At 52.6% G+C, this 20,835-nt stretch overlaps 1 protein-coding gene across 1 annotated transcript in view; it reads left to right on the top strand.

Annotated features, from left to right (window-relative positions):
- Positions 1-19,807, top strand: part of LOC122920502 (zinc finger CCCH domain-containing protein 18-like) — a 76,068-nt gene extending 56,261 nt beyond the window's left edge. Inside the window, 11 exon segments of the mRNA XM_044270039.1 lie at positions 8,302-8,547; positions 12,441-12,560; positions 13,399-13,500; positions 13,637-13,807; positions 13,894-14,031; positions 15,872-15,880; positions 16,697-16,857; positions 17,137-17,360; positions 18,144-18,240; positions 18,631-18,727; positions 19,112-19,807. Of these exon segments, the coding sequence (XP_044125974.1) occupies positions 8,302-8,547; positions 12,441-12,560; positions 13,399-13,500; positions 13,637-13,807; positions 13,894-14,031; positions 15,872-15,880; positions 16,697-16,857; positions 17,137-17,360; positions 18,144-18,240; positions 18,631-18,727; positions 19,112-19,307 (1,561 nt within the window). The 3' untranslated portion in view covers positions 19,308-19,807.
- The last annotated feature ends 1,028 nt before the right edge of the window (positions 19,808-20,835 follow it).

Raw genomic sequence — 20,835 nt, forward strand, 5'->3', positions numbered from 1 at the left:
GGGAAATCCGGCTCCTTCCACTTCCTGTTTTCTCTATGAAATAATTATTTGCAGAGTTTAAATCCAGCGACTTGTTTCCTTTTGTGTGAAATCTGGACGGTATGTTCCAGGACTGGGTGACTCCTCCGTGCGGCGCGGCCGGTCACCCAGCCAGCGATGACGGCCTCCCTCCGTGCGTGCCCAGTGGGCGCAACTTCTATAGTATTTTCTTCTTTACGGTTCAACAGCTGCTCTCCTCCTCAGTTCTGGCAGAGGCTGGCCCCTCCACAGTCCTCTGCACCCCCCACCGTCAGACGGATTGGAGTAAATCCCGTATAACCCTTTGTTTCCTCAGATATATCAGACATTCCTAAATTCCGCTAATCTGTAATGCAGAAAGTGTAATAATCCGCCACTGCTTTCCAGCTCGTCCGAAAGTCTTGAACGGCGCAAGCAGAAAATGATCTCGTTGCAGCCAGTTCTTAATACAGGTCGTTATGGATGTCCAATAATCCAGAATTTAAAGGGGTTGTATACATTACTTAAAGGGGTATTCCAGTTGTCAGGTTATCCCCTATCCACAGGACCCGCTCGGATCTAATAAGTAACCCCTGTGCTGTGGATAGCGTACCCTTTTCCTCAGGATAGACCATCAGTGGGGGTCCTGCAGAGCAGCTGTTGGACCAGGACACCTGGACCTCCTCCAAGACCTGTGACATCGCAGTACCACACACGACCACTATGGGGCACTGTGCCTAGTGTACATCAGAGAGGCTGCAGCAGCTGATCAGCAGGGGGTGCTGGCACTCAGAACCCCACCAATCAGATGTTCATGGCAGTCGATGACCCCCATTATGGTGGGTGACGGGACGCACGGCGACCTCCGGGGCAGACGTTTGGACGATATCTGGCTCACCCAGGATGCAAATTCTCCACTGATTGATATAGACACCTAAAAATAGCAGCCGGGCGGAAGGTAGTATTTATGGGTGACGTCAGCAGGCGTGGAGCGGCAGTGTTTCTGGGTCAGTTAAGAGCGCTGCGAATCCTGTGCCAAGCGACGTCCACGCAGCTTGTTTACTTAAAGGGACAGTACATTCATTGATGTGTACTCTGCGGAATGGCCAGCAGATTGTCAGACCGATCAGCGTCGCTATCCTCTATGTATACTCGCAGGATATTTCCCCTTGAGGAACAAACTTTAAAAAATCTTATCTTTTTATACGAAGCGTGACGCCATTGGTACTATCAGAGAAAACACGGATCTCGCCCTTGGTAGGAGAATACTGGACTGTGCACTCATTCAGGTGGCGGCAGCGGCGGGCTCTCCGGTTCTATTTCTAGAGGGTTATGGATGCCATTGTAACAAACCTTCAGCTGTGACGGATATCGGCTGTGGTCTGATTTGTGGGGCAGTGCCTCCTTCAGACGGACGGTGTTTCTGCAGTAATTCTTAGGGCCTGTTCACATGTTCTGCGCCCCGATCCTCGTCGGATCTTCTCGTGTTTTTCACCCAGGGAATTGGCTAGTGTAGACGGCATTCACATAGTCTGCGAGAAGGGTCATTCTGATCGCTGGCCAGCCCCACTGACGGCTCTCGCCCGTGCGCTGATCCGTATTTCTGCTGCGGATCCTCTGGTAAATCCACAGAACGGACGCGCGTCATTAGCTCAAGATTAGTTTTCAGCCTCTGGATATAAACAGGAATGTTGCCATTGTCTGACAGCAAGCAGAGATTTTGAATATGATGGAAAGACAGAAAGCTGCAGAGCTTTTCATTCTGCCATGACTTAGCGTTATCCGGGACATTACATTGGATGGCCGCTATTAGATATTCCGCAGTCTAAGCCTCGTGCACACGACCGCGACGGTTTTGTGGTCCGCAAACAATGGATTCAGAAACGACAGGTGCGGTCTGGGGGCCGCCCACGTTTGTTTTTTGTTGACCCTTTGACGTCTGTGCTCCACATTTTGCGCAACAAGCAAAAAGATAAAGGGGGTCATCTACTGAGCCGAGCTATGCCTCTATTAGGTGTTAAGGCACAGATGACGGCACAACAGTTAGTTGCGTCACTATCGGCGACTTCTCCCCGCTAACGCCAGGTGTAACATTACGGGGGGGGGGGCGTCTGATTCACCATCTTCTACGCCATTTTTTAGGTGTAGAAAAAAGTGTAAATGTAAGACGGCGAGGAAGCTCTTACGTTTAGAACTGGCGGAGGATCCGCCAAAGTTATGGAGAGTCCAGAGCTTGCAAAATGCAGATGGTATCCGTATTTTGCTGATCCACAGTTTACAGACCGCACAATACCTATGGTGGTGTGCATGAGGCCCTAATACCGCTGACGGTGGTTGCTGATGGCTCGTCCACGCTGCCCGCTTTGCGCACAGAATACTCCTCCCACCGCTGGCAGCGGACACGTCCCTTCTCTGCTCCAGTGCGTATCCACTGCACAACCACAAGGTCAGCCATTGGATTTCGTGGCGTGGATTTTGAGTTTGCCATGTGAAGGTCCCCTGAGAGGTGATGGGCCCCTCCACAGTCTCGGTCCAGTCGCCTGCTGAAGGAGGTGCGCACTAAGCGCCTTCCTATATTATTGGGGGGGTTGTCTTGTGTCCGTTCCGTGACCTTCACTGCAGCCGTAAGTTCCCTATAAACGTCAGATAGCGGAGAAGTTCCCGCGACAGAGAGAGAACATTTCTTAACATTAAGGCCTCATGCACACGACCATTGTGTGTTTTGCGGTCTGCAATTTGTGGAACGGCACGGACAGCCATTGATATAACTGCCTAATCTTCTCTGCAAAGCGCGGACAAGAATAGGACATGTTATTTTTTTGCGGACCACGGGACGGAGCAACGGATGCGGACAGCACACGGAGTGCTGTCCGCATCTTTTGCGGCCCCATTGAAGTGAATGGGTCCGCATCCGAGCCGCCAAAACTGAGGCTTGGATGCGGACCAAAACAATGGCCGTGTGCATGAGGCCTAAGGGTCCATTCACACGTCTGTGTGTGTTTTGCGGTTCCACGGATTCGTGGATCCGGAAAACATGGACATCGGCGATGTGAGTTCCACACAGAATTGCGGACCATAGAAATGAATGGGTTATTAATTTCTATGGAACGGAACGCAATTGCGGACCCGGAATTGTGGACCATAGAAATTAATGGTTCCACAATTCCGTTGCGCAAAATGCGGAACGAAATTGCGGTCGTGTGCATGAGGCCTAAAGCAAAGGTTTACGACCCCAGAGGTGGAGAGGCAGCGGCGGCCGATAAATCCTAAAGGTTAAGAAGATCTCATCACATCCAAGGAATTCTGTGATTGTGGAAAAGCGGTGGGAACGGTGGCGACTATTCCGGTCCTCGTCCCCGATATCCGGACCCAATGCTGCTCTTCACTTATCTGCAGCTACTGCCCGTTCTCGTCCTGACACGTTTTCTCCCCACCCCCGCAGAGTTGTCAGACTACCCTCCTCAGAAAAGCTGGGTGCTATCAGTAATGGTGGTCGAGCGGTGCCCGGCAGCTGCTGATCTCCCTCCCTAGCCGTAGGACGAAGCCGTTGCAGTTTACGGGGTGGTCTTTGTGGCGGGTGTTTGTCAGCCCCCCTCTGTGAGGTCCTCTCTCCGCGCAGGCTCTGAGGGCAGCTCATCTGCAAGAGTGGAAATTCTCAGTGCACAGCACCTGTGATGTCACCGCCATGCTCGGGCTGACCACTGGGAGCGCTGAAGGTTGCATCACACCCGCTTCCTGGCTAGCCTCCCAGGTGCAGACAGCTCCGAGCACTCTCCCAGTCCTGCTGTGCACCTTCTAATTCTATGCAAATCCTGCAACCCCACAGCCGGTGACAGGTTTCATGGTGTGATGTCATTTCCTGTCTGCCCGTTGCATCATGTATGTGTAGGATGACGGGTCAGATGGTCATAGATGATACAACAGGTGAAGAGGATCACTACTCCCAGTATGCGCAATCCTTTGGTTTCTGACTGCTCAGAGTCATTCTCATCAAGCGTTACATTTCATTATATCCGATTTTGGGAAAGCTGGGTGCCAACTGTTATGGCCACCGCAATAACTTCCATTTCACTTGTTATCCAGCTTTTCTCGTGTGCTGCCAAGTGGGGCAGGTGAAAAGCTGGGGGTCATCCCCTGTAACGGCAGCCACACTTTCCCGCTTGTGATTGCTCTATAAGCCACAAGGTCTTGTCGTGAGAAGTGGCCTTAAAGGTTTTTCTGACCTCAGCAAATAAAGAGGATTTTTCTTTTGTTACATCATAAAAAGAAATTACAAATAACCCATTATCTGTCTCTAAAGGTTTTCAAAATCTCTGCTTGCTGTCATTCAGCAGGAACCCTCTTGGTTTGCCACGGACACCCAGTTTGGGGGGCAGAGGCATGAAGGTTGTGGCCTGCGGGGACAGGTTGTAGTGGGGGAGGGGGGTGCTGACTGTTTCCTCTCACCTGGGTTTCTCCGGTCCACGGACGCCCAGGAGTTGACCGCAGGTTATTCCTATAATCTGCCATTAACCAGGATTACTAAATACAGGGTCATGGAACGTTCCGGATTATCGGAACCTCACAGAACCAGAGGGCTTGTGGCGACGCACTCACCGCTCTGTAGATGGCTTTGGTTGCCACGAAGGTGCACCCTCAGCTTGGTCGAGCATGCAGGTGATGACATCTCCAGGGGGTCTCATCTCCCCAATCCGTACCGCCCCCAGGAACGTCTCGTCGGCGGGCCCCCGCAAGCATTAAACAGTGGGGCAGTGACGTCGCAGGCCCAGGCAGTGGGAATCTAAGGCGTACCTTCACACACCGCAGATTTGTTGCAGACATTTCTGCGCTGTGTGAATAGACCCCGACTGGGAGCGCGACCTCTTCAGTCGCCGTCTGCGGCGACTTTCACACTTGCGGCAGAGGATTCCGGCAGGCAGTACTGTCGCTGTAACTGCCTCCCGGATCCCTCGGGATCCTGATCCATCTGACAAATGCATTGAAGTGCCGGATCCGTCTCTCCGGTGTCGTCCGGAAATCCAACATTTCTGCACATGTATTTTAAATACATTTCTATGGAGAGAAAAAACTGCCGGATCCGGCAAGTGCTCCAGGACTTGGTCCGGAGATAAAACCGTAGCACGCTGCGATATTATCCCCGTCCTGATGCATCCTGGGCGGATCGCTCTCCGTTCAGAACGCATGGCCGTAAAACCCATCCGTTCTTTTCTGGTATTGGAAGTTTCTTTCAAGCAAGCCAAATATTTCCTGCGTCGGAGATCGTTGCTTGGAATGCGATTGCTATTTTAGCAATTCCAGTAACACCTGGTGGGTAATTACTTGTTAGGCAATTGTTATAAGAACATGGAACAGCAGAATGCTTTCAACGCCGAGTTTATGCAATTGCTGGCTGAGCGATTGTAAGTCTGGGATTAGTTTATAATGCTCTGATGATTATAAAGCCTCCAGTATGCGATTGCCTTGTAAGCAGTTGCTCTGATTTAACATGGGGGGGGGTGTCTCTGCAATTCTGATATTAACAGGCAAGTTAGGGATTTGTTATTTAAGCTATTCCTTAATCCAACAGTTCTGACACCTCCCAGCCGGCTCCTTTCACTTTCTGTGTGTGCCTGCTGGGAGTTGTAGTGCAGCTGCTATCATATACATTCCGCCATGTTTCCCAGCAGATGGTGATTTGTCTCAGGCAGTAGGATAACGGGGAGTGTGATCTCCCGCCTGGTAATTACGGTCACGGAGTTGCTCCTCTGCACTGACGCGCGTGTGTCTGTGTGATGCTGGCGGATGCGGCAGATGGACGTCAACAGCTCCTGTTTATGGAGGCTCTTGTGCGATCTGGGTGCATTCTGTGCGGATCTCCTGGAGATAAGGGGCCGCCAGCTCTGTGCTGACGCAGACGGTCAATGATTGACGGCCGCCTCCTCCGCTGATTGCAACTTCACTTTTGTTTTTTTGGGTGATATTTTCCTTAAGGCGATTGTTTGTTCCTCCGCCGTCATTGCTCATAACTGGGCCCCATATAATCCTGGCAGCAGCGGCCACTAATCTCCGTGTCACCACGTGGATCTGATAGAGCTTAAAGGGGCGGTCAGACAGGAAGCTGCCCAGGAAGAGCAAAGTGTGAAATCCACAAACATCCTGCAGATGTGCATCACCCTGCGTTCACGTGTCACAGGACACTGCTTGAGTGGCAATTCCCCTGCTGCGCTGCAGACTGGCCTGCGCTCAGCAGCCCCCCGTTCAGACGACGACCTGAATCTAAACTTGTGGGGTCGCCGTCAGAAGCTGCGTCCCCCGGAGGCGGCCATGAATGGACGTGTTCTCCGGGACCCATCCCCTGCAGATGTGCATCACCCTGCGTTCACGTGTCACAGGACACTGCTCGAGTGGCAATTCCCCTGCTGTGCTGCAGACTGGCCTGCCCTCTGGAGCCCCCCGAGGGAGGGGTTAGGGTTCAGACGACTTGTGGGGTCGCCGTCAGAAGCTGCGTCCCCCGGAGGCGGCCATGAATGGACGTGTTCTCCGGGACCCATCCCCTGCAGTGACTGCGGATCCGCCGTGCACACAGGTAACCGCCATGTGCGTGTCGGTACAGGCGGCGGCGTGTGATGTCTCCATACTGTCCTCCCGGTGGTGATACCTGACATAAGAACTTTCCGTGACGCTCCTCCTCCTCAGGGATTGCTGGCATCACCCCACGAAACCGCCATCATACAGGTCATGCTGCGTCACCGCGTATCCGGGAATTCACTAATATCTGGGTGTACCGGTAATCTACTGACACCCCTCCTGGTCCTCTAATCTGGGGTGGGATTACAACCCCCAGCATATATCTGATGATGAGATGTAGTACTCAATGGATAGGCAGCGTTCTCAGTGATGGCACCACTGATCTCTGGTGATGGCTAGGAGGCATTCTCAGTGATGGCACCGCTGATCTCTAGTGATGGATAAGCGACATTCTCAGTGATGGCACCGCTGATCTCTAGTGAATGGATAGGTGGCATTCTCCGTGATGGCACCACTGATCTCTAGTGAATGGATAGGCGGCATTCTCAGTGATGTCACCGCTGATCTCTAGTGATGGATAGGCGGCATTCTCAGTGATGGCACCGCTGATCTCTAGTAATGGATAGGCAGCATTCTCAGTGATGTCACCACTTAGCTCTAGTGAATGGATAGGCGGCATTCTCAGTGATGGCACAGCTGATCTCTAGTGATGGATAGGCAGCATTTAGTGATGGCTAGGTGGCATTCTCAGTGATGGCACCGCTGATCTCTAGTGATGGATAAGCGACATTCTCAGTGTTGTCACCGCTGATCTCTAGTGATGGATAGGTGGCATTCTCAGTGATGTCACCGCTGATCTCTAGTGAATGGCTAGGTGGCATTCAGTAATGGCACCGCTGATCTCTAGTGATGGATAGGCAGCATTCTCAGTGATGGCACCGCTGATCTCTACTGATGGATAGGCGGCATTCTCAGTGATGGCACCGCTGATCTCTAGTGATGGATAGGCTGTATTCTCAGTGATGGCACCGCTGATCTCTAGTGATGGATAGGCGGCATTCTCAGTGATGTCACCGCTGATCTCTAATGATGGATAGGCGGCATTCTCAGTGATGGCACCGCTGATCTCTAATGATGGATAGGCTGTATTCTCAGTGATGGCACCGCTGATCTCTAGTGATGGATAGGCGGCATTCTCAGTGATGGCACCGCTGATCTCTAGTGATGGATAGGCGGCATTCTCAGTGATGGCACCGCTGATCTCTAGTGATGGATAGGCGGCATTCTCAGTGATGGCGCCGCTGATTTCTAGTGATGGATAGGCGGCATTCACAGTGATGGCACCGCTGATCTCTAGTGATGGATAGGCTGTATTCTCAGTGATGGCACCGCTGATCTCTAGTGATGGATAGGCGGCATTGTCAGTGATGTCACCGCTGATCTCTACTGATGGATAGATGCTGTTCTCAGTGATGTCACCACTGATCTCTAGTGATGGATAGGCGGCATTGTCAGTGATGTCACCACTGATCTCTAGTGATGGATAGGCGGCATTCTCGGTGATGGCACTGCTGATCTCTAGTGATGGATAGGCGGCATTCTCAGTGATGGCACCGCTGATCTCTAGTGATGGATAGGCGGCATTCTCAGTGATGGCACCGCTGATCTCTAATGATGGATAGGCGGCATTCTCAGCGATGGCGCCGCTGATCTCTAGTGATGGATAGGCTGTATTCTCAGTCATGTGTCCTTTTGTTTTTGTCTAATTTTCGTGAATTGTCCTTTTCTTTCCCGCAGTCGCCCTAATGATGCCCTGAAGAAAGATTCTCCGGCTGTATCTTTACCCGCTGTTAACCCCTCGGCGTCCGCTGTCGCCCCGACTTTATCTGGACCACCAGCAGTTAAAAGAGCTGATGAATGGAAGGACCCCTGGCGTCGATCCAAGTCCCCAAAAAAGAAGCTTGGAAACTCTGGCTCTCCCAGCCGTGGACGCAGACGCCGCCGCACCTCGGCCTCCTCCGATTCTGGATCCAACTCATCCAGGTACCTCTGTGCCCTTAGAGGGATTCTCCCAAGATATAAACGTATCCTCTATTGTGTGAAGAAGAGATACGTCTGATAGTGGGGGTCCGACCTCCGGGACCCCCACTAACCATGAGAGCCCCCGTGTAAATGGAGTGTCAGTCAGGTGGGTGCACACAGTGCTGCTCCGTGCATGTCTGTGGTACTGCCAGTGATGTCGGACCCCCACTGATCAGACGCGTCTCCTATCAGACGGGGGGGGGGGGCACAGGAGCCTTGTCCTCAGGATAGGAGGGGATTCCTGTGGTCAGACCCCCACTGATCAGACACGTCTCCTATCAGACTGGGGGGGGCACAGGAGCCTCGTCCTTTAGGATTGGAGGGGATTCCTTTGGTCGGCCCCCCACTGATCAGACACGTCTCCTATCAGACTGGGGGGGGGGGGGGCACAGGAGCCTTGTCCTTTAGGATTGGAGGGGATTCCTTTGGTCAGACCCCCACTGATCAGACACGTCTCCTATCAGACTGGGGGGGGGGGCACAGGAGCCTAGTCCTTTAGGATTGGAGGGGATTCCTTTGGTCAGACCCCCACTGATCAGACACGTCTCCTATCAGACTGGGGGGGGGGGGGGGGGCACAGGAGCCTTGTCCTTTAGGATTGGAGGGGATTCCTTTGGTCGGACCCCCACTGATCAGACACGTCTCCTATCAGACGGGGGGGGGGGGGCACAGGAGCCTTGTCCTTTAGGATTGGAGGGGATTCCTTTGGTCAGACCCCCACTGATCAGACACGTCTCCTATCAGACTGGGGGGGGCACAGGAGCCTCATCCTTTAGGATAGGAGGGGATTCCTTTGGTCAGACCCCCACTGATCAGACACGTCTCCTATCAGACTGAGGGGGGGGGCACAGGAGCCTTGTCCTTTAGGATTGGAGGGGATTCCTTTGGTCAGACCCCCACTGATCAGACACGTCTCCTATAAGACTGGGGGGGGGGGGCACAGGAGCCTTGTCCTTTAGGATTGGAGGGGATTCCTTTGGTCGGACCCCCACTGATCAGACACATCTCCTATCAGACTGGGGGGGGGCACAGGAGCCTTGTCCTTTAGGATTGGAGGGGATTCCTTTGGTCAGACCCCCACTGATCAGACACGTCTCCTATCAGACTGGGGGGGGGCACAGGAGCCTCATCCTTTAGGATAGGAGGGGATTCCTGTGGTCAGACCCCCACTGATCAGACACGTCTCCTATCAGACTGAGGGGGGGGGGCACAGGAGCCTTGTCCTTTAGGATTGGAGGGGATTCCTTTGGTCGGACCCCCACTGATCAGACACGTCTCCTATCAGACTGAGGGGGGGGGGCACAGGAGCCTCGTCCTTTAGGATTGGAGGGGATTCCTTTGGTCGGACCCCCACTGATCAGACACGTCTCCTATCAGACTGGGGGGGGGGGGCACAGGAGCCTTGTCCTTTAGGATTGGAGGGGATTCCTTTGGTCGGACCCCCACTGATCAGACACGTCTCCTATCAGACTGGGGGGGGGCACAGGAGCCTTGTCCTTTAGGATTGGAGGGGATTCCTTTGGTCAGACCCCCACTGATCAGACACGTCTCCTATCAGACTGAGGGGGGGGGGCACAGGAGCCTCGTCCTTTAGGATTGGAGGGGATTCCTTTGGTCGGACCCCCACTGATCAGACACGTCTCCTATCAGACTGGGGGGGGGCCACAGGAGCCTTGTCCTTTAGGATTGGAGGGGATTCCTTTGGTCAGACCCCCACTGATCAGACACGTCTCCTATCAGACTGGGGGGGGCACAGGAGCCTCATCCTTTAGGATAGGAGGGGATTCCTTTGGTCGGACCCCCACTGATCAGACACGTCTCCTATCAGACTGGGGGGGGGGGGGCACAGGAGCCTTGTCCTTTAGGATTGGAGGGGATTCCTTTGGTCGGACCCCCACTGATCAGACACGTCTCCTATCAGACTGGGGGGGGGGGGCGCGGCACAGGAGCCTTGTCCTTTAGGATTGGAGGGGATTCCTTTGGTCGGACCCCCACTGATCAGACACGTCTCCTATCAGACTGGGGGGGGGGCACAGGAGCCTTGTCCTTTAGGATTGGAGGGGATTCCTTTGGTCAGACCCCCACTGATCAGACAAGTCTCCTATCAGACTGGGGGGGGCACAGGAGCCTCATCCTTTAGGATAGGAGGGGATTCCTTTGGTCGGACCCCCACTGATCAGACACGTCTCATATCAGACTGGGGGGGGCACAGGAGCCTTGTCCTCAGGATTGGAGGGGATTCCTTTGGTCGGCCCCTCACTGATCAGACTGGGGGGGGGGGGGGGCACAGGAGCCTTGTCCTCAGGATTGGAGGGGATTCCTTTGGTCGGCCCCCCACTGATCAGACTGGGGGGGGGGCACAGGAGCCTTGTCCTCAGGATTGGAGGGGATTCCTTTGGTCGGCCCCCCACTGATCAGACTGGGGGGGACACAGGTGCCTTGTCCTCAGGATTGGAGGGGATTCCTTTGGTCGGCCCCCCACTGATCAGACTGGGGGGGGGACACAGGTGCCTTGTCCTCAGGATTGGAGGGGATTCCTTTGGTCGGCCCCCCACTGATCAGACTGGGGGGGGGCACAGGAGCCTTGTCCTCAGGATTGGAGGGGATTCCTTTGGTCGGACCCCCACTGATCAGACTGGGGGGGGGCACAGGAGCCTTGTCCTCAGGATTGGAGGGGATTCCTTTGGTCGGACCCCCACTGATCAGACTGGGGGGGGGGGCACAGGAGCCTTGTCCTCAGGATTGGAGGGGATTCCTTTGGTCGGCCCCCCACTGATCAGACTGGGGGGGGGGCACAGGAGCCTTGTCCTCAGGATTGGAGGGGATTCCTTTGGTCGGACCCCCACTGATCAGACACGTCTCCTATCAGACTGGGGGGGGCACAGAAGCCTTGTCCTCAGGATTGGAGGGGATTCCTTTGGTCGGCCCCCCACTGATCAGACTGGGGGGGGGGGGGCACAGGAGCCTTGTCCTCAGGATTGGAGGGGATTCCTTTGGTCGGCCCCCCACTGATCAGACTGGGGGGGCACAGGAGCCTTGTCCTCAGGATTGGAGGGGATTCCTTTGGTCGGCCCCCCACTGATCAGACTGGGGGGGCACAGGAGCCTTGTCCTCAGGATTGGAGGGGATTCCTTTGGTCGGCCCCCCACTGATCAGCGCACATTGTGTATTGTTAGCTTCCCCCCTGAATACGTTACGTTTGCAGGTAACATTGTGTCATCCTTGTACTGGTCTTCTATCCTTATTGTACTTCAGAGCCTCGCTCACTGTTCCCAGTATCCCACCATTTGCTGCTGGTTATCTGCGTTCTTCACACCAGTTGGCAGATGTAGGACAGACTAACCGGCCTTCAGCCTTACGGACGCTTCTTGGGTCTAAATGAACGGCACTCAGCTTATGGCCGCCTTTAAGGGAGGGGGCAGATTGGCGTTGGAACGCTCCTTCCTGATTTTTGCCCCTTTAAAAGTAGCAGCGATCGTCCAGACGACGCTTGTTTGGTGGTCGTGCCTTTTCCGTGGTCGCTCTTGATGGCAGCACATCTCCCTGTGTTCAGAGGGGATGTGCTGCCAACATAACAAACTGCATGGAGGATGAATGATCGTATTACCAGTCATTCACCCCCCGCGCACAGATCCGAGGTGATTGAGGGTTAGGGTCCCCTCAGCAAGCCATCTAGAAGGACCCTAAGGGCCCCTGTACACATTATTGTCTGCAGGACTTATGACAATAATAATGTTTCCATTCACTGACAGCAAGTCAAGAACCTGACTCACAAAGTCCATTAGGAATCTGCGGGACGTTCCTGATGCCCGTGCTCCCTGTCCAGCTAATGATTTGTGATGTATGTTTTTCAGATCCTCTTCACGTTCCTCTTCATACTCCGGTTCTGGATCCTCACATTCTAGATCCTCGTCCTATAGTTCTTACTCCAGCCGCTCGTCTCGGCATAGTTCGTTTTCTGGCAGCCATTCCAGGTAATTTCAGGTTTATGGACCTCTCAGACACTGAAGGGTAAATGCTCCGCTGTGAAAGTGGAAATAATTCCGGTCAGACTGGTCTTGCTGGTTTCCCGGAACTGACACTTCAGGTGTGGAGATCTTGCTCCTCGTCGTAATAGATCAAGCAACCTGTTTGCAATACAAGATTGTGCCATGAGCAAGGCGGCGCTATCCGGGGACCGCTACTCGCCAAGGACCGCGGCGCTGAAATGCTGCATGTCCACCTGACCCCATTATGCTTTAAGGGGCTAGTGGGCATTCCCTGTGCGTCTGGCAGTGGCGGATCTGGAGAATTCCAGCATGCTGAACTCTGAGGACAGTAGCACTTGGCAGCAGAGCGTAGACTCAGTTTGATTACTTAGATACTCCGGTTATGCACTGGATAGTGGGTAACTATCAGATTGGTCGGGGCTCTACTGCTGGGACTCCCACTGATCACGGGAATGGGGCCCCGTACCCTGTGGCGTTCCCCTGAAATGGGTGGCGAGGCTGGTCTGAGAAGCACGCTGCCGCTCCATTCATTTCTATGGAAGTGCCGGTGGAGTACAGTGCACGGCCATCCGCGGCGCGCATTACCGACCTGCTGCTCCGTCCATTACAGCGACGGGGTCTTCATGGTCGGTAGAACCCCCACCAATCTGATAGTTGCCTATCCTGTGGATAACTTGTTATAATGGGCAGGTCTAGGGGGCTTCGGGGGCTCCCCCGCTGTGACCTCCTGCAGACAGCAGCCCCCCACCTTATAATGTATGGCCGCTGATATTGCTGCTGAAAGTTACTGCCTTCACTTTGACTCTCGCTTCTCTGTCTTTAGGTCAAGATCTTTCTCCTCGTCACAGTCTCCTTCTCCGACACGCTCGTCGCAAAAAGCTGCCACTAAGAGCAAAGGAGAACCTGCCCCGGCTACCGCTAAAGGGTGAGTGACCATGAAGGGTGGAACGCTACAGCCGCCATTTTGGTGTGGAGTAGAGCCGTGCATTATGGCTGCATCCAATGTGCACGTCCTGTAACCTCTTGCTGTGAATGTAACATGGCGTCTTTCTGCTTTTTAGAGAGAAATTAAATGTGAAGAAGGTTCCAGCCCCCCCGCCGGCTGCCCCCGCAGCAGCAGCAGCCGCCGCCCCAACGGTAAAACCTCCAAAAGTCGGGCCAGAGGTGGTTAAAACTGGCGACAAAAAAATCAGCCAAGCGAAGGAGACCAAGAGGAAAGCACCGCCAAGAAGGTACAGCAGCCAACGATCAGCGGGTTGAATAATAACCCCCAATAACCGCCATCCATATAAATCACCTGCTGTGTCATGTGCTACAGGAGAACCCTCAGCGGCAGCATCAGCGGCAGCAGCTACAGCGGATCAAGTTCCCGCTCTGGATCTCGTTCGCTGTCCAGATCCTCACGCTCCTCGTCTGCGTCTCTGTCACCATCCCCTTCCGCATCTCGAAAATCCAGGTATAATAGCAGTACCCGACATCTTGAAATGGTTGTACCAATGTTTAAACATATCCCCACCCTGTTAGTCCACGCTGTGTGGGAGCAACGGACACCGCGCGTCTGAAGTGGATTCTCGGCATCGTGATGACGTATGATGCTGTGAGTCTACTGAACTGTAGTCGTGGCATTGTGTGACTAGAGTTAAGAAGACTCGCTCGTGGATTATGGACGTGTCGCAACATTCACAACGTCCTACAGAGGCACATAACGGAAAATAACGAGTCCGCTAGACCCGATGTATAACATTACACAGAACAAGACGGGCAAAATCAAACATCACAAATTCCTCAAATTATCCATCTTTTCTCTACTAATAGTGCGGCGTGTATCACGGACTCATGGGTACGCCGGGCCACCCCCACAACTTCAGTAACATCCCAGATGAAGTGCACCATACATTCAATAACAGAAAAATTTAAAAAATTGAAAACTTTTATTGAAACTCACGAAATAGAAAATCTGACGACTCCAACACACAGAATGTTACAATGTAGGAAAACCTTCCTGGGGAAACGGAATATAAATGTGTGCGCATGTGATCATCAGCATCTGATCGGCGGGGGTCCCGGGAGCCAGACCCCTGCCGATCAGCTGTTTGAGAAGGCAGCGGCGCTGGCAGTAGTGCCACGACCATCTCGCTGTTTGCCACCGGCCCAGTGACGTCACGACTAGTATATAACTGGCCTGGGGGCCGCTAAGCTCCATTAAAGTGAACAGAGCTTAGCCGCGCCCAGGCCACTGATACAAGTCGTGACGTCAGTGGGGCGGCGGTAAACAGTGAGAAGGCCGCAGCGCTACTGGAGCGTCGCTGCCTTCTCAAACAGCTGATCGGCAGGGGGTCTGACACCCAGGACCCCCACCAATCAGATGCTGATGATCTGTCCAGAGGATAGACAATCAGTTTAATGGTCCATTCACACGTCCGCAACTTGGGTCAGGATCCGTTTCGCAATTTTGTGGACCCATTCATTTTCAGTGGGACACTATGTGCTGTCCGCATCTGCATTTCCAGATCCGCAATTCCATTCCCGAAGAAAATAGAACATGTCCTATTCTTGTCGGCAACTGTGGACAGGAAAAGGGATTTTCTACTGTAGTGCCGGCGATGTACGGTCCGTGAAATGCGGAACGGACCACAAAACCCCTAGGGATGTCTGAATGGACCCTAAAAGAACTGCAGAGCCCCTCTAATATTTTATTGATAGATATTGTTTTCTGACTTTGTTGTGCCTTTTATTTATATGAACTGTAGTTAAAAATTGCAAAAAAAGATTATAAATAAATATAAATTCCGACTCGCTCCCAGGAAGGACTGATGCCGACAAACCAGTTCAGATGAGCCGTGACGGTTACACGTCGAGGTCGCTTCCTAACCTGTGATGTTCCATTTGATACACTGTAACAATGTATGATACATTTAAGGGGTTGGTCCATCTGAGACAGGGTTATGTCCTGACTTTGGGACCCCCGAAGTGAAGGCTGCACCGCGCACTCTCCAGTCTTCGCGCTTGGCTATTATCGGAAGTCCCATAGCGGCGGATGTAGTGCACACCATGCATGTGCGGCCACCTCTCCATTCCCCCCTATGGGACTGCCGGTGACTGGAGAGTGGACACGCATGCAGGTCTGCGTCTGTTCGCTTTGGGGGCCCCGGAGACAGGAGTGGGTCCTAGCGCTGTGCCGTCAGAATAAGCGCTCATCATGACACTAGATCCCGCTGTTTTTGCTGTCAGTTCTCGCTCTAATCGCTTCTCTCATGTTTTGTCTTTTTCTCTCTACAATTTGGAAACCCGACCAGGAAATCCAGGTGAGTTCAGCGCATGGCGGGGGCGGGAGGCTCCTTTACGCTACGATCTGGCGTCGCCGGCCCCAGAGAAATGCCGCTTCCTTCTTGACTTTAATCTGTCGCCAGATTTGTGCTCAGACTGGTTTTCGGAGTCACTTTCTATCTTGGGAGTTTGCATGGAAACTGTTTTCCGTGGGTGTTTTATGCTATTTTTATGGTGGTGTAAATTTGGCTTTTGTTATTTTTTCCTCTTCATTCTGTTGCATTCAAATCGGGGTGTGCAAGCTGGAGCCGAGACTACAACTCTCAGCATCCTGGGAGGCCAAAGGTTGCACACCATCATTTTAAAGGGAACCTTTTAAGAATTGGGGAAATATATGAAAAGTAATTCCCTAAGATGAGAGGATTGGGATTGTAGGGTTACATTAGGGGAAAAGAGCACGCTGGGTAATACTGGGATGGTGCCTCTGGGGGTGGAGCATGACACAACGGAGTTGTCATGCTCCACCCACTTCAGCCCTCCACTAGCAGAACACAATGTGTGCATGTTTCCCCGGGTCTTACCTTAAAAATATATTGCGGAAAGCAATTCCATAATCTAGGATGGCATCTGTGCGTGGTCTTCCTGTTCTTCACCAATATGAAGATCGCTGCTTGTTGTGAACATTCTTGTTTACATCCGGAGAATGAAAACCCATTCACAACTGATGGAGTTTTCCTATTCACTGACAGCAAGCAGATATTTTGATAATGGGGAGGAAGTAAAAGACAAAGTATATTCAATGTAATGTGATTGAAGGTGTAGAGCAGCTAATGCAGCGGCTGGTCTCCCTGCAGGTCCCTAAGCGTCAGCAGTGTGTCGTCCGTCTCCAGCGTCTCCTCCTCCAGTAGTTCTGTGCGCAGCGCAGACTCGGAGGACATGTACGCCGATCTCGCCAGCCCCATCTCCTCCGCCAGCTCCCGATCTCCAACTCCTTCACAGATGAAAAAAGACAAAGGTAAGTCAATGGTTGTCAGCAAATCACGAGAGCGATCCGATTACGGTAATAAATCCATTAATACGACTAATCGGCACCCAGTCTCTCTGCCTCCACCCCCAGCATGGGTGTAAACCATACTGGTTGAAGGCAGAAGTGGAGCTTTGCTGCAGTATTGATGGATCTCTTCCTGGCAGATGTCTGGACACGGGCCGGGGTCTGCACAGGACCACACCGACCCGCAGGCCGCCTCCTGCAGGTTTATTCTCCGTGCAATATTCTTATTTTATTTATTTGTAGCCTCTGAAAAATCAAAAAAGGATGACCAGCGACCTAAAGAGGACAAACGACCCCGAGATCCCTCCACGGCGCCACCACCACCCAAACCTGCTCCAAAACCTGCTCCAGCCAAACTGGCAAAACCCATCAGTAGCAGCAAACCGGCGCCTCTGCCCCCAGCACCACCCCAGGCCCCAAGCGGCTTCAGCGCGCACAAGGAAATCAAGCTAACGCTCCTTAGCAAGGTGATGTAATGACCCCGCCACGTCCATTAGTCACATCTGCAACCGAAGCCAGCAACATTCCTGCAGCTCTTCTCCTTCCACGGGGTTAAGTTCCCCAATATACATTACATCATTCATTCATCATTAACCAGAAGCTCGGTGGCTGCAGGAAACCCCACCGCACCGCCAGGCAGGGGCCGGACTTTCCTGCTCCCATCCTCCTGCTGGTTTGGAATGTTTGTGAGTCGCTCCGGTCACCATCGGAGCCCAGGGAAAGCCTGTGACCATCAGGGCGACCATTCCAGAGCCTGGGAAAGCTGGGTGGCATGGAAACCCTATTACTGGAGAACAGTGGTAACAAGTCATTCATGTCGCGATCATTTTTGTGTCCTCATTATTGTCCAGCGGATTATCGGCCATATTCTGCTATCCTTAAAGGGACAGGCTGCCTGAGAGCTGCAATGATGAGGATGGATTTCCTTGTGGATTATCACCCTTATTGTTGCTTATATTGTTAGGTGTTTTCTGAGCTCAACTGTTTGAGAAGCCGCCCGCGGTAGCGCCGTACCTTTCAGTGCCGTCTCGTTCATTGGTCTTTGAATGGGGTTGAGCGCCATATCATCAGCGGGCGTCCCAGATAGGTCCCCAGTTCAGAAATCTCAGAAAGCCCCTTTAATATCCACACATATCAACAGCCCACAGTTAAAGGCACAAATCTGTGGAGCAGGACACCGGACCCCATACTGTGGTGACCACGTCTGTGGATCCTAACTCTCATCATTGTATCCTTTTGTATTCTTACAGAGCACTGATAAGGGAAGCAGGAAACGGTACGAGCCTTCGGATAAGGACAGGCCGGGCTCTCCCCCTGCCAAAAAATCCAACGTCTCCCCTGAGCGAGGTGAGTACTGAACCGTATAAGATGGGGGCAGGGGACTATGCTCTGAATTCCTCTGGAGCGACAGCTGATTGTTTAGCGCTTCTTGTGATCTTTGTGCTGTTTACACAGCAGGTTCCTAACATCGGCTTCGCTGGTAAAAGTTCACCTATTTCCAGACAAAATAACTAAATTTAGAAAACGGAACTTTTCTACTTCTGTCTGTTATTTCTGCAGAAGTCCTGATAGTTACCGGTGTAGATACGCGTCCTCATAGGGGGTGGGTGCTCTCAGCGGTCAGTCGGCCCCATGGAGACGGCCGAAGTGCTATTAACCATTTGTCACTCACAGGACGCGTGAGCCGCCATTAAGAGTGTTAATAATACTTTGGTTGTATTGTTTTCTCTATTGCAGCAGTGCGGGACCGCAAGCCACCTGGAAAACCGCCATCACCAAAAGTGGATCGCCAGCGGCTGCCCAACCCTAAGCCTTCCCCTATTCAGCCAGACAGGTACATGAAGGGGTATTGGCGTTGTGTAGGATTAAGAAATGACAGGACTGCACCTGTCCGCAGGTTCAGCTCAACCCCATTCATTTCAGTGGGGTTGAGCTGCAATACCGGACACAACCTGTAGACAGGCGTGGTGCTGTTTCTGAAGGGAAGCAGCCGGGACCCTAAAAACCTGTACCTGCATAATGCTGATCACGGCTGAAGGTTTGTTACAGAGGGTTTAATGTGTAAGTCGGCTGTGCAGACTGATATAGCAGAGCACCATGTACACCGGATACAACTGTAACAACCCTACAGCTGAGAAGGTGCCGCTCTGTATAGGTTTGTAGGGATCGCAGTTTGAAGGTTTCGTCTTTACTGTAATCTTCCTATTTTCTCCCTCAGGAAACGTCCGGCTTCTCCTCCGACGAAGAGTTCGAGCAAAGTCACCAGCATCCCAGGGAAAGCCCCGGAGGCGGCCCCCGCCGCCAAGACCGGCAAGGCGAGCACCCTGTCCCGCAGGGAGGAGCTTCTCAAACAGCTCAAAGCCGTGGAAGACGCCATTGCTCGCAAAAGAGCCAAAATACCTGGGAAGGTATAGCAACGGGGTCCTGGGCCCCCAAGGAGCTTCTACAGAGACAGATACAAGCGGAGCCAGTGAGGAAGTCTGGCCACAGGTAAAACGAGGAATTCTGCTGTAGAGAAGATGATACGTGGAGGAGGGGCTGACCGGAAACCGCCGTGCGAGCACAGATCCGATGCCGCCCTGTCAGAGGATTCGCTATGGCTTGTTTTTATTTTTCTGGGTGATTTCTTTAGTTGTTTTTGGTGATAAGCCCCAATCCCAAAACTGCTGCAAGTCTCCTCAGACTCTGATCCCCTCTAGGAGGACGCGGTCTCCATCGTCTTATCTCCCCCTTTATTTGATGACAATGTAACGTTTTATTTGTATGAATTTGCCCGTTTTAGTCGGTAAAGACCGGGGGGAAGGGCAGCGAGTGGGGCGTCATAAAGGCGGATTCTTTGCTTGGGATTGTCTACCTGTTCATATTTTGGGGCGGGAGAAGAGGGACCCTGAAATAAAGTATTTTGATAAAACATTTCCGTCTGTTCAGTCTCATGGCGCCAAATCAATATGTATGAAAATGCTGGAACAGCAAATCGTCCGTGTTATGCAATCGCTCTACACGAGGGATGGTCGCCCAGCTTCCCGCAAAGCTGAAATCTAACAAATGGTTAAATGATTAACTCCATAAGCTTTTAGGGAAAATCTAGTATTGGAAAAACATGGCTGCCGTTTTGCAGGTTTTTTGTGGTATTACAGCTCGGCTCCAAGACCAGACGAGACCCATGGAACCAAAAACGTTTACGTTATTGTGGCGGTATGTTCACACATGGCGTCTTTTCTCAGTATGGCTATACACACAGGTTTTAGTCTTGGGCGTCTGTGAAAACAGATTGTAAGGCCTCATGCACACAACTGTTACGTTTTTTGCAGTCCGCAAACCGTGGATCCGTAAAAAATGGAAGCTGCCCGTGTGAACGCGCGGCCCATTGTAGACTTGCCTATTCTTGTCCGCAAAACGGACAAGAATAGGACATGTTTTTTTTTGGTTTTTTTTGTGGGACCACAGAACGGAGCAACGGATGCGGACAGCACATCTTTTCCGGCCCTATTGAAGTGGATGGGTCCGCACCCGAGCTGCAAAAACTGCGGCTCAGATGCGGACCCGAACTACGGTCATGTGCGTGAGGCCTAAATCTGCAGTCATCTCTCCCTGGTCCGGCACCCTGTCCTCCATGTGTGGGGATCATAAACACTTAAAGGGGTCCTGCACTTTGTTTTAACCGATGATCTATCCTCTGGGGGTCCGACACCCATTCAAGTGAACAGACCAGGCCAGATGATACAAGTCGCGACGTCACTGGGCCAGCGGTAAACAGTGAGAAGGATGCGGCACCGCTGCCTTCTCAAACAGCTGATCGGCGGGGGTCCCCAGTGCCGGACCGCCGCCGATCAGATGCTGATGATCTATCCAGAGGACAGCTCATCAGTTAAAACAAAGTGCAGAACCCCTTTAAGGCGTCAAAGTGGACGGATCACCAGTTGATCTCAGTTAGACTTGGGG

Source organism: Bufo gargarizans, chromosome 10 (genome assembly GCF_014858855.1).
Source record: "Bufo gargarizans isolate SCDJY-AF-19 chromosome 10, ASM1485885v1, whole genome shotgun sequence".
Lineage (NCBI taxonomy): Eukaryota > Metazoa > Chordata > Amphibia > Anura > Bufonidae > Bufo > Bufo gargarizans.